This window comes from Squalius cephalus, assembly GCF_949319135.1.
Source record: "Squalius cephalus genome assembly, chromosome: 10".
Classification (NCBI taxonomy): Eukaryota; Metazoa; Chordata; class Actinopteri; order Cypriniformes; family Leuciscidae; genus Squalius; species Squalius cephalus.
In genome coordinates, this window is record NC_137131.1 from 5,595,741 (window position 1) to 5,609,387 (window position 13,647).

The 13,647-nt window shown below is 35.8% G+C and overlaps 1 protein-coding gene across 3 annotated transcripts in view; it reads left to right on the forward strand.

Moving 5' to 3' along the window:
• The window catches only part of raly (RALY heterogeneous nuclear ribonucleoprotein), an 81,713-nt gene that overhangs the window by 24,090 nt on the left and 43,976 nt on the right, over positions 1-13,647 (forward strand). For 2 of the 3 annotated variants that reach the window (XM_079882794.1, XM_079882795.1), the window contains exon 3: positions 7,339-7,370. The exons of the other annotated variant lie outside the window; for it this stretch is intronic. In XM_079882794.1, the coding sequence (XP_079738920.1) occupies positions 7,339-7,370 (32 nt within the window). The remainder of the gene's footprint in view (positions 1-7,338; positions 7,371-13,647) is intronic. 3 annotated transcript variants of the gene reach the window in all.

Consider the following 13,647-nt stretch of genomic DNA (forward strand, 5'->3'; position numbering starts at 1 on the left):
GCATTTTATATGTGTTTCCATAGTCTAATAAATTACGCTTTCAGATCTGTCACGTCCATAACAGTGAAATACAATAGATATTTGATGTTCTGTGGAGAGCCAAACCTTCTGCATTCAGTGGATATTGTTGTTTCTAGTTTTTGCATTATAATTCACAGGAAGTCTACAAAATATGTTCTCTATTTTTTTTGTTCCATCCGTAATGCATGTGTATTTCCCTCATCTAAAATATAAAACACATTTATAGACTGATATGTTTTTGGTGGCTAGACTCCAATGTAAGGGGTTTAGGAAAATATAAACTCATGGTTCAATATATTGGTAATGAATACATTCTATGAGAATTTATATTTCAAGTTTTGACTGCAAATGTCTTGTCCATAACGCTGGAATTGCCCATATGCTGGTATGTGCGTGAGCAGTAGATCAAGTGAGAGAGAGAGACTTATTGTGCATGTGAGTGAAGAGTGTGATTGTGTCTGAGGAACTGGTCCAAGTCATGTAATCTTGCCCTGTGTGTATTTGTGAGTCTTTGTGAGTGAGTGTGTGTGTGTGCAGTACACAGTTGAAGAGGGCTTAACAGATTGCTTGCCCATTGAGGTCTGACCTTTACTGTCAGTAGAACACTATAAACCCCAGTGTTGTACCCTACAGTCAAGCAGAATACTAACTAGGCCAAGTCCAGCTGTGCTCGCTGTATCTCTTTGCCCAAGGTAGGGATGTGAAACTGAAGATTTCACAGCCATGTCAATGTAATGTGGAGATTTTGAGGGGCCTTTGAACTGCCCTGAAGGATAACCTTCCAGCAAAAATAAATCTAGTTTTCATCACTCAGCTGTGGAGGAGGATCAGCGTACTGAGACATGAAGTTTGGCCTGGAACTGATCACTAAGAAGCCAAAAACAATGGAAAATAATGGACTGGCTCAGAAAAACACAGTGTACTACTAGTCAGCTATGAAGGGGATGACTAGTCAGATAGTGAGTTAGAAAGATTTTTTTTGTGTGTAGATGCATGCCTAAAATCAAATCAAAATCACCCCTTTAAATTCAAAATGTTACAGTAACATATTTCACTTCTGTAATTTGACATACTTCTATGTGTGTGCGTGTGTGTACAAATATTTATTATATAAGTTATTAATATACTAAACTTTTGTAAATTTTTAATAAACACTTACTTTTATTAATAATTAATATATGAAAATATAGGTGTTTACTTAAATATAAATGTATTTAAATAATAAATTAATTAATGAAATAAATAAATATATCTGTAACACTTTAAAATAAGGGTGTTAACAGTTGTTAACCACATTAGTTAACATGAACTAACAATTCAAATAAAATTACTAATACATTATTAAAATCTAAAATTGTATCTGTTAATATTACTTAAAGGTGCAGTGTGTGATTTTTAGTGAATTTTAACCATCAAAAGTTACAGTGCCCGACGGGAAAAGATGTCGTCGTCTGAGACAGCAGAGAGTAGCCAGTTAAGCAATGAGGTTTCTTTACAAAGATAAATTAAGAAATTAGGTTTACTTTATTATTCAGTAAAACGATATGTTATTGCGAATATTATTGTTACTTGTTCATCATTGTGTCAGTGTTTTATTCATTGACTTTAGCTAGCTTCCTTGCACGAAGAACAACATAGTAACGAAACGCGTTTGTCCATTTAGGGCTACTGTAGAAACATGTCGGCGCTTTTCAATATAAGGGGACCCACGAAAATGTATTGTGTATGTTAGTTAATGCATTAACTAATGTTAACTAATGGACCCTTATTGTAAAGTGTTACCAATATATCTCTAGTAAATGCATCTGATTGTTGACTAGTTGTTCAGGTATCCCACCAACTAGCTGGCTTTAGTATGTACAGTATGTAATTTTCCACATGCTGAATAAAGATGTAATGAAAATAGGAAATGTGTGCAACGAGAGGAGAAAATGACATCTTGCCAGCATCTTAACCACCTTGTGTTTCGAATAACAAGACATATTGTGTCATACATGAAGATGTTGGGAACAACATACAGTTGTTATTTTCATGTCACTGTATTTTAGTGGTCCTAGCTATCTCTTGGCAGTGCTGACAAGTTCAGATTGCATCTGTCACACTCTAGGCTGTTTGAGGACCAAATATTTTCCCTATCTCAGAGCGGTACAACGTTAAAGTGGCGTTTAGAGTTCTGGCTGTCCTCCGTCTGCCCCTATATAGCAGCAGAGCCCAGTTTAGTTTAAGTCACAGCCTTTTAAAATCTGCCAGGCATCGCGGTGTGTATGCACATTAAAGTATCTCACTGCTTAGACTACCGAGAAGGTGTGTGTGTGTGTGTGTGTGTACAATCACTTAAATGAATTTGCTCAGCCAGTGGTCAGTGCCAGGTAGGATTCAAATGTTTTAATTCAGAGCTCAGTTCTCTATTAAACTGCATTAAAACCTGGTTTTGCTTCAGGATTTTATACTGGACATCATACAAAAGTAAACAAAAAAAAACCTTGAAATAAAAGCCACACATTTCCACTGGGTTTCATCATTGATTCCTTCATACCACTTGCTATCTCAGCAAGTTCTCACTGGTTTGCATTGCAAATGCTGAGACAACTGTGTGTACATCATCTAAACATCACCAAAGCAAGGCAAATATGTGATCGTAATGTGTACTCGCCGGTATTACAAAGTCTGTTTGTATTGTGCTGGGTATCAGTGCTCCACTGGAGTTCCCTTCATGCAAAGTCTTTAGTTTGTCTTTGCGAGGTTCAAAGACTTCCCGAAATTATGGATGTAAATGGAACAACACAAATGTGACATGAGAAACCCCCCCACCAAATGCAAACCCAAATGCAAGAATCACAGTGCAGCGTGACTTTCTTTTATGTCGAATTGTAAATAAATCAGTCAGACTTGCTTAGTTGAAAAGGTACTGTTTAATGAATACGGATTAGGTGAGGAGGGACTTTTAGATAACCGTTTTTAATACTCTGACACCACTTTACGGTAACAGCAGTTTTTCATTTTGATTAAGTTTTCATAATGTATAGACAGACAGTGTGTTGGGCTCGTTACTAAAAACATTTTATTAATTGATTGGTACTGGTTACTCCTTTCAAAAGTAATATTATTACTTTTCTTATTATACCCTGGCAACAATAATTCGTAACACTACTAGTTATCTTTTCCATTACACCCTACAAATTTTAATTATATGCATTTCTTTTACCAAAAAACATTCTTTTTATTAACTATTGAGTAATCCTTCTGCAAAAATGTAATTTCTACATATGTATTCAAAGGCACAGTGTTTTCGACACTTTTCACAGTCACACACAGCTCCCACTCAAGACCTTGAGACTTCAGCTAATCAGATTCAGATTTTAGTTCAAATACTATGAATGAAGATGATAGTGCTATGGCCTTATCATGGATATGTTGTCAAGGTTACATGTTTGAGAGATCGAAAACACTTGGCAGACACAAAAGACACTAAAAACATTTTTTAGCCAAGGTGGCATGAATTGTATTTATAGAAGAACCACAATCTTTGTATCACAAGCACTGGCAGTGCAAACACACTAAATTAAATTGATACATTTTTGTGGGATTTATTCTGTGAGTTGTTGAAAGACTTTGTGAATCTCACAAAGACCTCTCCGGGTTACATTTAACCCTGAAATCAAAATAAACAAAAATAAATTTTTTATTTGCATAGAAAAAAAACAACAGTTTTCAATTTTCTGTTTTAATTCATTCCTGTGATATAAAGCTGAGTTTTCAGCATCATTTCTCCAGTCTTCAGTGTCACATGATCCTTCAGAAATCATTCTAATATGCTGATTTGCTGCTTAAGAAACATTTCTTATTATTATCAATGTTGAAAACAGTTGTGTATTTTTCGAAAACAGAAATTTCAGGATTTTTTGATGAGTAGAAAGTTCAAAAGAACTGCATTTATATTAAATAGAAATCTTTTATAACTATTTGAAAGTCTTTACTTTAACTTTGATCAAATTAATGCATCCTTCCTGAATAAAAGTATTAATGTCTTTCAAAAAATCTTTCTGACCCCAAACTTTTGAACTGTAGTATGTGTATAAGATGGCGAAGGCTGATGGGTCCTAAACGCAGGCTGATGATATTTGCAGCGTTAACTACTTGGTGCAAGCTGATTGGTTCATGTCACATCGGCAGCCAATGAGCTTGCTGCTCAACATTTAAATGGCTGGTTACCATTCACTATAGCATGCTATATAGTTATAGCATGTATGTATGTATGTATGTACTGTATGTGTATGTATGCATGTATGTATATGTATGTATATATATGAAGAGTTCAGATGCAAAAGCCTCTAAATGCCATCTGAAATTTTCTTATAGAATGATCATTTTTATCAAGCTCGTATATTTAAATTCAATAATTTCACTTAAATGGCAATGAAGATTACCTATAATTGTCATTTAAGTGAAATTACTGAACTTAAATATACAAGCTTGATAAAAAGAATCATTCTACAAGAAAATTTCAGATGGCATTTAGAGGCTTTTGCATCTGAACTCTTCATATATATATATATAGTATATGCTGTCCCTTAATGAACCTCTATGGAGGCGATAATGAAAAGCTCACTTCAGTAATGGTGGTTGCTTGATGTGGGGTATTTTTTTATTTTATTTTGAATCTGTCAAGCCCTAAAAGCTCTCCACCACACTTTTTAGCCTTGGGACAGGATGAAAATGGGTTGATGATCTTTTGGTTGCACACATACTATTTCTCACTCGCACATAAAAGGTCACACAGACGTCAAAGAATGGTGAACCCGGTCTCAACATGGTCAGAGGTCCCATTGTGGTTGCATGGTCGGAATTCGACAAGCCAAAAGAGAGAGATATCAGGGTGTGGGTGTTAAATACTATTTGATCTCATATTTCATAATATTTGCTTTGCTTTATTGTGGCACTTTGTTTTTTTTTTTTGTTTTTTTTTCAAATGTTTTTGAAGAGGCACTGCCTCTCTAGCCTCTTAAAAGAACCCGGCTCTGGTTGAGAAGCTCTGGTCGAGTGTCTGGATATGCTTGTTGTACCTGCTTTAAACAACAATGAAGAATTTCACAGCTGATCTGCAGTACAACTGGCCAAGACAGGAACAATATATTATTTCCTCTCTGCGTTATAGGCAGAACATTTACTGAATAACACAAGATAAAACATAGCTACGTTTGACAGCTGCTAAGGAATGAAATTTTTTCATTTCATTTCTTTCCTTTCCTCTTTAAATTTTTCTCATGAAAACAAATTGGATAAGACCAGTAACATTTTTTTTTTTTCATACATGTTATTGTGCATGATTCACCAGTGCATGTTATTCTAAAGAAAAAATGCATATCATATATGGACAAATATAAACTCCTGACAGAACATCACGTTTTACCTGGAAATATGCAGAAGTGGAATGCCATTTTGTGTTGATTTTAATGTCCGTGTCCATCCACTTGTTCTTTGAAAGTCTGCAAATATTGTCAAAACAATATCCCCTCAGTGTTTGCTTTGATGTCATTGTGCAGGTCCCTCTTTTCATATAGCAATCAAATAATTTGACCACGTTTATTTCTGTTTTCATCTTGGTTTGAGGATCAGCCTCAAGCACATCACAGCAAAGGTTTTGTAGATGATCTCTTTCTTAGATGTTTTTATACATATTCAAGTCAGTGAATCTAGCCCATATGTTGTCTTTTTTTATCTCAGGCACTATAGATGCTCTGCAGTCAGCCTGGAAAAAATATGAGAATCTACTCAACGTGCTTCAGAGAACCATAATTCAATATAGAGCCATCTCAGTTATGATGTTTGGTTCTGATTCAATTCTGGGACGCCGATTGTATAAATACATTTCCACAGGTTTCCCTTTAGATACAGTGTTAGCCTTTGAAATGTCTGAGGTGAGGACTAAAACAAGCATGAAAACAGACAAAAGCTCTGTTTTCAAAACCTAGTGTGTTGCCTCATTGCCTACTGCCTACATAATCAGTGTTTGCAATGGAATACGCTCTGCATGACAGACGCGATTCAAAAGATTTCAGTGCAGTTTGGCATTTGCATGTTGGCACAATATTCTAACATAAAAGTAAATAGGACATAATAACAATTTCTATCGGTACTTTTTTTGTTTATTTAAGGTCAACTTTTCTCTTGTCATCATGAATTTGGGGTACTTTAGCAAGGAAGTATTAAATTGATCAAAAGTGACAGTAAAGACATTTAAAATGTTGCAAAATATTTCTATTTCAAATGCTGCTCTTGAGCAGCAGGTTAGAATGATTTCTAAAGGATCTGAAGGAGTAATGATGCTTAAAATTCAGCTTTGCATCACATGAATAAATTTGTTTTAAAATATATTTTAAATTGTAATATTTCACATTCCTTGTTCCCAGAGCATAAAAGACTTCTTACAGACCCCAAGCTTTTCAATGGTGAATATATTCTTAGAAGACAACATAATTAAGATACTGTGTATACCTTATGCATTGGGAAAAAAATTGTTTGTGAAGCGCACTAGGTTTTGGAACAGAGTGAGAGTGTAAGAAAGAAAAGAGGATGAAATGATGAGGATGACAAGTGCAAGGAACAAAGTATAACGAATTTTTTTTTTTTTTTTGCATTTTGCATTTTGTAATCCTTCAGAATTAAAATGCTGCTACTTCAGCAAAAAAAGACATCAGCAGTTATGTGAAAGTGAGTGTGCTCGTCTAACAAAGAGTTTCTTAAACAACTGTCAGAGCACCAAATGTGTGATTGATTCTTCTGGAAATGTTGCTGCTATTTTTTTTTTTAAAAGGGCGGATTAATATAAAAAGTTTTTGTCAGAATTCTTTCTTGTCAGGTTATTTGTTGTCATAAGTATCTTGGCTTGTTATTTACAGTCATTCTGTTTGTATCTTACACATCCATTTACAGTTAATGTGATATTTCAGCATGGATTTAAAGATGTATATTTGCTTTTGTTTGTAATGTGCAGCATTTTTCAGAATCTTATTTCTGATTGGATGAGCCACATTAAATTTTGTTGTATATATAATGAGCCAAGTTGCTATTTTGCATGCCATTAATTAGGCTAGAACTGCATCAAGCTATTTTATTTATATAATTGGATTTATTTAAACCATATTACTCCCCCAAAAAATGAAAATACCCTTTTGTCGTTCAAAACCCAGTTTGCATTGCTTTCTTTTGTGTAACGCCAAAGGAGATATTTTGTAGAATGTGGAGCTCATTGACTTTCATTGTGTGGACCAAAAAACAAAACACATTTCTCAAAATATCTTTTCTTATGTTCCACAGAAGAAAGTCATACAGATATGGAACGACATGAGGTGAGTAAATGATGAAAGATTTTTATGTGTGTGTACTATCCCTTTAAATTAGGATTTACATTTACATTTAATTCTGAAAGATTTAATTATTTAAATTATATACCAATCACTGTAACACGTTGTTTTAAGTGTCTAATTGTTGCTTTAATAGTGGCATCAGGACCGTGGGTTTGCGGTTTGCTCACATTCTGATATTTTAGGGCTTATTTGTAGGCGATTCGAGTTTGAATCCAGCTTTTGTCATTTCCTGACCCTGTTCCCATCTCTCTACAAATATAGGTAGTAGAAAGGTCAAGAAAACACTTATAGAACAAGAAAATTGGAAATGAAATTTTGAAATACTAGCTTTCATACCATGAGCAAAAAAAAAAAAAAAATTATAATAACATAAGATGACCTTTTTTGCTGATGTACAATCCAGTGAGAGTGAAGAATGACATTGTGGGTGGGGCTTTAATCCAGCTATTCTGATAGGGCATTTATGAGGTATCCATCAGTGGAGCGAATATATGAGGGCGATAAATCTGGCACTGGAAGGACGTGTGTGTTCTCGCCCTCCGAGTGGTTTGTATTGCCTGACTGTCGGCTTGATGGATGGTCTTCTGTTCCTGGCAGGTTCGCCAGGTCTCACGGCAGCAGCAATGTCAGCATGTAGCTGGCCAACAGCAGCGCCATAAACAAATTTGATTGACGGGTCAGACACGCCCTATCTACCGGACCTGGACGCAGAAAGATTTCAGGGACGTAGACACTTGTTGAGAAGAGCCAGAGTAGACGAGGCCCACACGTTAATGTCACAAAACAACACTGTGTGTATTTGATGCAGGCTTCAACCCGCTATTATCTCTATTATTATCTGCAGTCTGTTGATGTGGAGTGTTTGTGGAGTTTGACAGAAGACAGCGCGCCGTCACACGAACCCACTTCAAAAATACGTGCGGTGTGCATATTAATGGAAGCTATCGAGAGCGAGATCAGCACCAAACCCACGTTGATGGAGAGCTCTTCCAGTTTTCATAAATATGCAAAGATTCCCATTACTTTGTTTGGATGGGGTTTTTAATTTTGTTGAGGGTAATTTATGTATTTAGGCTTGTGAAATGAACGGAGAACAATTGGCAAGTGTCTAAAACTCTAGGAGTGGGTGCAGCTCTCAGAGGAAAAGTGACTGTGTTTCAGACAGTCGGTGAAAGCAAGCAGATCGAAATGTAAATGAAAATCGATCAGCGATAGAGCCCTTAAGTTGTGACAGACTATGGACTGTTTTAGGATATTTGGGATTGTTGTGTCTGCAATAATATGAATGCGTTCCCTTTATATTTATCATGCTAGTTGTTAGGACTGAGCGATACAGTATATTGAATATTCACAGTGAATATCGAGATCTTTATTTGGCCATTTTTTTTTCTTAATAAACGTGTCATTTGACTTGTTGCACAATGTTTCCATTTTTATTTCTGATTATACTTTAATTCCACATCAGTCCAGATTCTATTTGTTTGTGCCATCATTCTTTTTTTGTTAATTTATTGAAAAACACTGAAAGACATGCATTAATTAAGTGTGTATATATATATATATATATATATATATATATATATACATATATACATATACACACATGGTTTACTGTACTGTGCCTTGATCAAATTAATTGGCTTGTTTTTTGAAGTACAACCCAGAACGATTAATTAAAGGTGTTTTATAATTTTATAATTTGAAAGAAATTAATACTTTGATTGCAGATGACAACAACTCATTATCATTGCACTAGCACTAGCACTGTTCCCATCTAATTGCTTTGTGAACACAAGTCTTTGTGGCAGATTAGGTTTGGCGTGTGATATCAGTGAGGAAACAGCACTTTCTGCCTTGCTAAACATTCTTTGCGGTTGTTTAGGTCTGGTTGTTTGACTCTTTATAAAGAGTTACACTGGTTTTCCCCCTGAGAGGACGGGCGGGGAGGGAGAGGAGAAGAATGGCTGCTTTGCAGATTGCTTTGAGGATAGATTGCCAGTTTCAAACTGCCATAGACACAATCAAAATCTCATTGCAGCAGAGGTGATTTTCTACATCCCCTACTTGTCGCATCAATGCATCTAATGAAATAACACATTAATCCCTAATGCACAATGTCTTGGAACAAATGTCATATTCTTTACATTGTAATACCAATGACATTGAGGTCTTGTTGTTGTTTAATCTTTTAGGTCTTTTGCTTATTATCTTGTAGAGCTGCCTAAAATGAAAGGACTTTTCCTGCAAGATACATTACTTTTTTAATTGTTGGTCTGTGTACTTGTGTGTCAGATGGATGTCTTTCGCCATTGCATCACATCGTGTTGGGTTTTCCCCCACTGTGTCTGTTTCCTCTGTGTCCTTCTTTTAAGACAGCAGTTAAACTTTTACTAAATTAATCTTGAATTCTGTTTCCTTTCATTCTGTTTCAATGTTTTTAAATGCACAAACATGTATTTCATGGATCAACATATTTTGTCCTTTTAAAGTCACCGCTTAAATCACTGGGAAATTATTGGTTGATAAAGATATATGCCTAAACCTAACCATTTCTGTATCCCTAAAATCTGATTGGTCAATAAAAATTTTGTTCCTATTAGCCAGTCACAGTAAACTCTACACTGAAGAAAAAATGTTTTTATTATTAAAGCAATTTTCACTTATAATCACAAATAATTGCAAAGAAATGGAACTTAGCACATTGAATTAAACATGAAATAGTATTTCCTTGTAAATCATACTCCTTTCATTTTTGTTTTTATTTACAGGTTAAAAAATATTTTTTACAGTGTATATTTCAGACAGAGATATCTCTTTCTCTTGAAGTGTCTTTTCTTTGTGTCCATTTATCAAACTTCCTCGTTTTTTCTTTCCCGCTCTCACCTCTGTTAAAAGCACTCTTGATTGTTGTGCCAATTAGTTTGGGATGGTAAGACCCCTCCAGCCTCTTGTAAATGATTGTGCGCAGTGCCAGAGCTCTCTGCAGGCCTAATTAATCCATCGCAATGCAGGTAGGAGTAAATTATCACAGGAGGACAATATCTTCAGGGTTCGACACACTTCTGTGTTCTGTATGGCGGCGCGGTTGCGTCTGTGTTAAGGTTAGGGTCATTGAGGTTCCCCGCCTCTATTTCCAGAGACCTCAAAAGGTGGTTTGATCTCTACTAACAAGTAGCTAGAGACTGAAGAACCATTGATTCCAGGTATGATAAATTCAAGAGGCCAGTCTTTCTACTGACTGCTCTCTTGACTTCTCTCCCCTGAGAGACAATTGGCAGGTTAAATCAGACTCTTCAGTTTACATTTTCACCTGGATATGTCAACTTTTTTTTTTGGTAACTCCTGTTGTTTCGGAGTGGTGTAACCATTAGCTCCTTTGATAGATTCTCCTATGATAGATTCTCTGGTTATTTTATACATTTAGATTATTTTTCACATTGCTGTTATTTTTATTGTAAAGCACTTGGCAGATAGATAGATGGATGGATGGATGGATGGATGGATGGTTTTTGTTACCATTGCTGTTATTTTATTGTACAACACTGAATGTCTATTTTTTTGCATGTGTATTAAAAATAGATTTGACTGGATGGATGGATATACATGGTTGAATGGGATTTGACTGGATGGATGGATATACATGGTTGAATGGATTGATAGACAGCATATGAATGTTGCATGTAAATCTCAAAAGATTTTCCATAGTACAAAGGTTACCATCTTGATTTCATGACTGGTCCTAAGTTGAAGGACATGGAGAGGAGTAGAATGTAATTGGAGGGGGATGTTATTCACCGGATCTGGCCACATGCCAAATATCCTGGTAGGTCCTTCTGCATTAGCATTGACTGCCACTGTATAGTGAAGCAGGATCAGCGACTGGCTAATTAATACCACAGGGTGCTTCTCAGCCTCATATATCTGTTTGTAGAGCGAATAGCAAGTTAGCGCAGCCTTCGACATGCAGAGGACACATTCTGCCTCTGAAGATGTCTACCATCTCAGCCCACTCAGTCTTAGACAGATCTGAGATGACACCACTAAAGAGGAATCATTTGGTACAAGGGACTAATAATGTTCATCCAGCCTGTACTTGTTTCTTTGTGCTGCAGTGTTGTGCCAGGTGTTTCAGTGTGACTAAAATTCGATTTTTACTTCTGAGTGGTGGAAAACTTGTCGCTGTGAGGTTAGGGTGTTAAAAAGTAAATGGCATGTTATCGTGCATCTGGCCAAAAAAGTACACTACCATTCAAAAGATTAGGGTCAGTAAGATTTTTGAAAGATATTATTGCTTTTATTTAGCAACAATGCATTAAATTGATCCAAAGTGACATTAAAGACATTTATAATCTTATAAAAGATTTATATTTCAAATATATGCTGTTCTTTTGAACTTTCTATTCATCAGAGTATCCTGAAATTTAAAAAACAAAATCAAAATATAACATGGTTTCTTCAAAAATATTAAGCAGCGCAACTGTTTTCAACATTGATAATAATAATAATAAATGTTTCTTGAGCAAAAAATCTGCATATTAGGGGGCAGTTGAGAGTCGGACTTGTAACCCGAAGGTTGTGGGTTCGAGTCTCAGTACCAGCAGGAAATATAAGTGGGGGGAGTGAATGAACAGCACCCTCTTCCACTCTCATTACCCACAACTGAGGTGGCCTTGAGCTAGACACCTAACCCCCATTCGCTCCCCGGGCAACATAGCAAAAAAAACTGCTCCGGGTTGTGTGTGTGTGTGTGTGTGTGTGTGTGTGTGTGTGTGTGTGTGTGTGTGTGTGTGTGTGTGTGTGTGTGTGTGTGTGTGTGTGTGTGTGTGTGTGTGTGTGTGTGTGTGTGTGTGTGTGTGTGTGTGTGTGTGTGTGTGTTCAGTACTCACTGCTGTGTGTGCACTTGGATGGATGAATTGCAGAGCACAAAAATATATGTATTTTTAGAATGATTTCTGAAGGATCATGTGACACTGAAGACTTTAATGATCCAAGATGAGATTTGATGCTGCAAATTCAGCTTTGCATCACATGAATGCATTACATTTTAAAATATATTAAACATAGATCACAACTGTAATGTTATTTCACAATATTACTGTTTTTACTGTATTTTTGATCAAGCGCAGCACTGGAGAACATGAGACTTCTTTCAAAAACATCTAACAAAAATCTTACAGGCTGTAAACTTTTGAATGATTGAGTACATGATGTTATATAAGGGAGAAGTGTTCCATTGTATTAAGTAATGTTACGTATTTGAAAAAATGTTATGGTGCAAATTTAAAAATAAGCTAATTTGTCAAACAGTACTCTGATTATATAGCACACTATTCAGTATGCATTACCGCTTTACCGTTTTACTGCTTTAACAAATGTATTTACAGTAAAAAATGTCCACCGCCTTCCTGTATTCAGAATCATCACCCATGTCAGTACAGCGAACTTTTGGGAATTCAGCAAAAAAAATTCTGCAGGTTGCGTGAACTGGTGTTTTACTGGAAATCTATAACATAAAGCATGAACAGAGCAGTTCCCTGGGATGCCCTATTGTTCCTCAACATCTCTTGCCAGCAACACAGACTGCTGGCTGTCAGCCTTTGATTTGGAAAAACTGTAGCTATTGCCCAGCACACTTGATACAGAAAACCACTGTCAATTATTTATTCATGAATGGCATTTTTTCTTGTGCCGCTTTAAGGAAAAAATAATGTTGACTGTGCGGTTGGTCAATATTTCTCCATTCTGTAGTTGCATACTAGGAAAATGATTGCCTTACTTGACATTAATTAACTTACAATATTATTAGAGGCTGCATTAGCATGCTGATTGCTGTGTAGAAGAACACTATGGGGTGATGTTTTATTAAAATGGCTGAGGATCACCCTTACTTTTGCATTGTGCTCCATTGTATGTTTGATCACATACTGTGGTATGAAGCAAGGTGGCCTAATGTTTAGTAAAGTTGAAAAATGAATTGAATATGGTGACAAACTGTTCAATGTTAATTATTAAATGTGTTTGGATTCATTTACATACCGTTGAGGCCAAGAAGTCACTAGGGAAGGCGATGGTTACACAGTTTGATAGTTTAACACTTCAAACAGCTCATTAAGATTCTGCAAAGAATCATAGGCGTACATAAAGATGCGATACGAATAAGGGACTTATGTCCCTCCAAGGACCAAAAATGTGGTTCATATTCAAACATGCTTTGAATATAAATATTCAAAATTATCATCAAGTTAAATAGTAAGGTAAT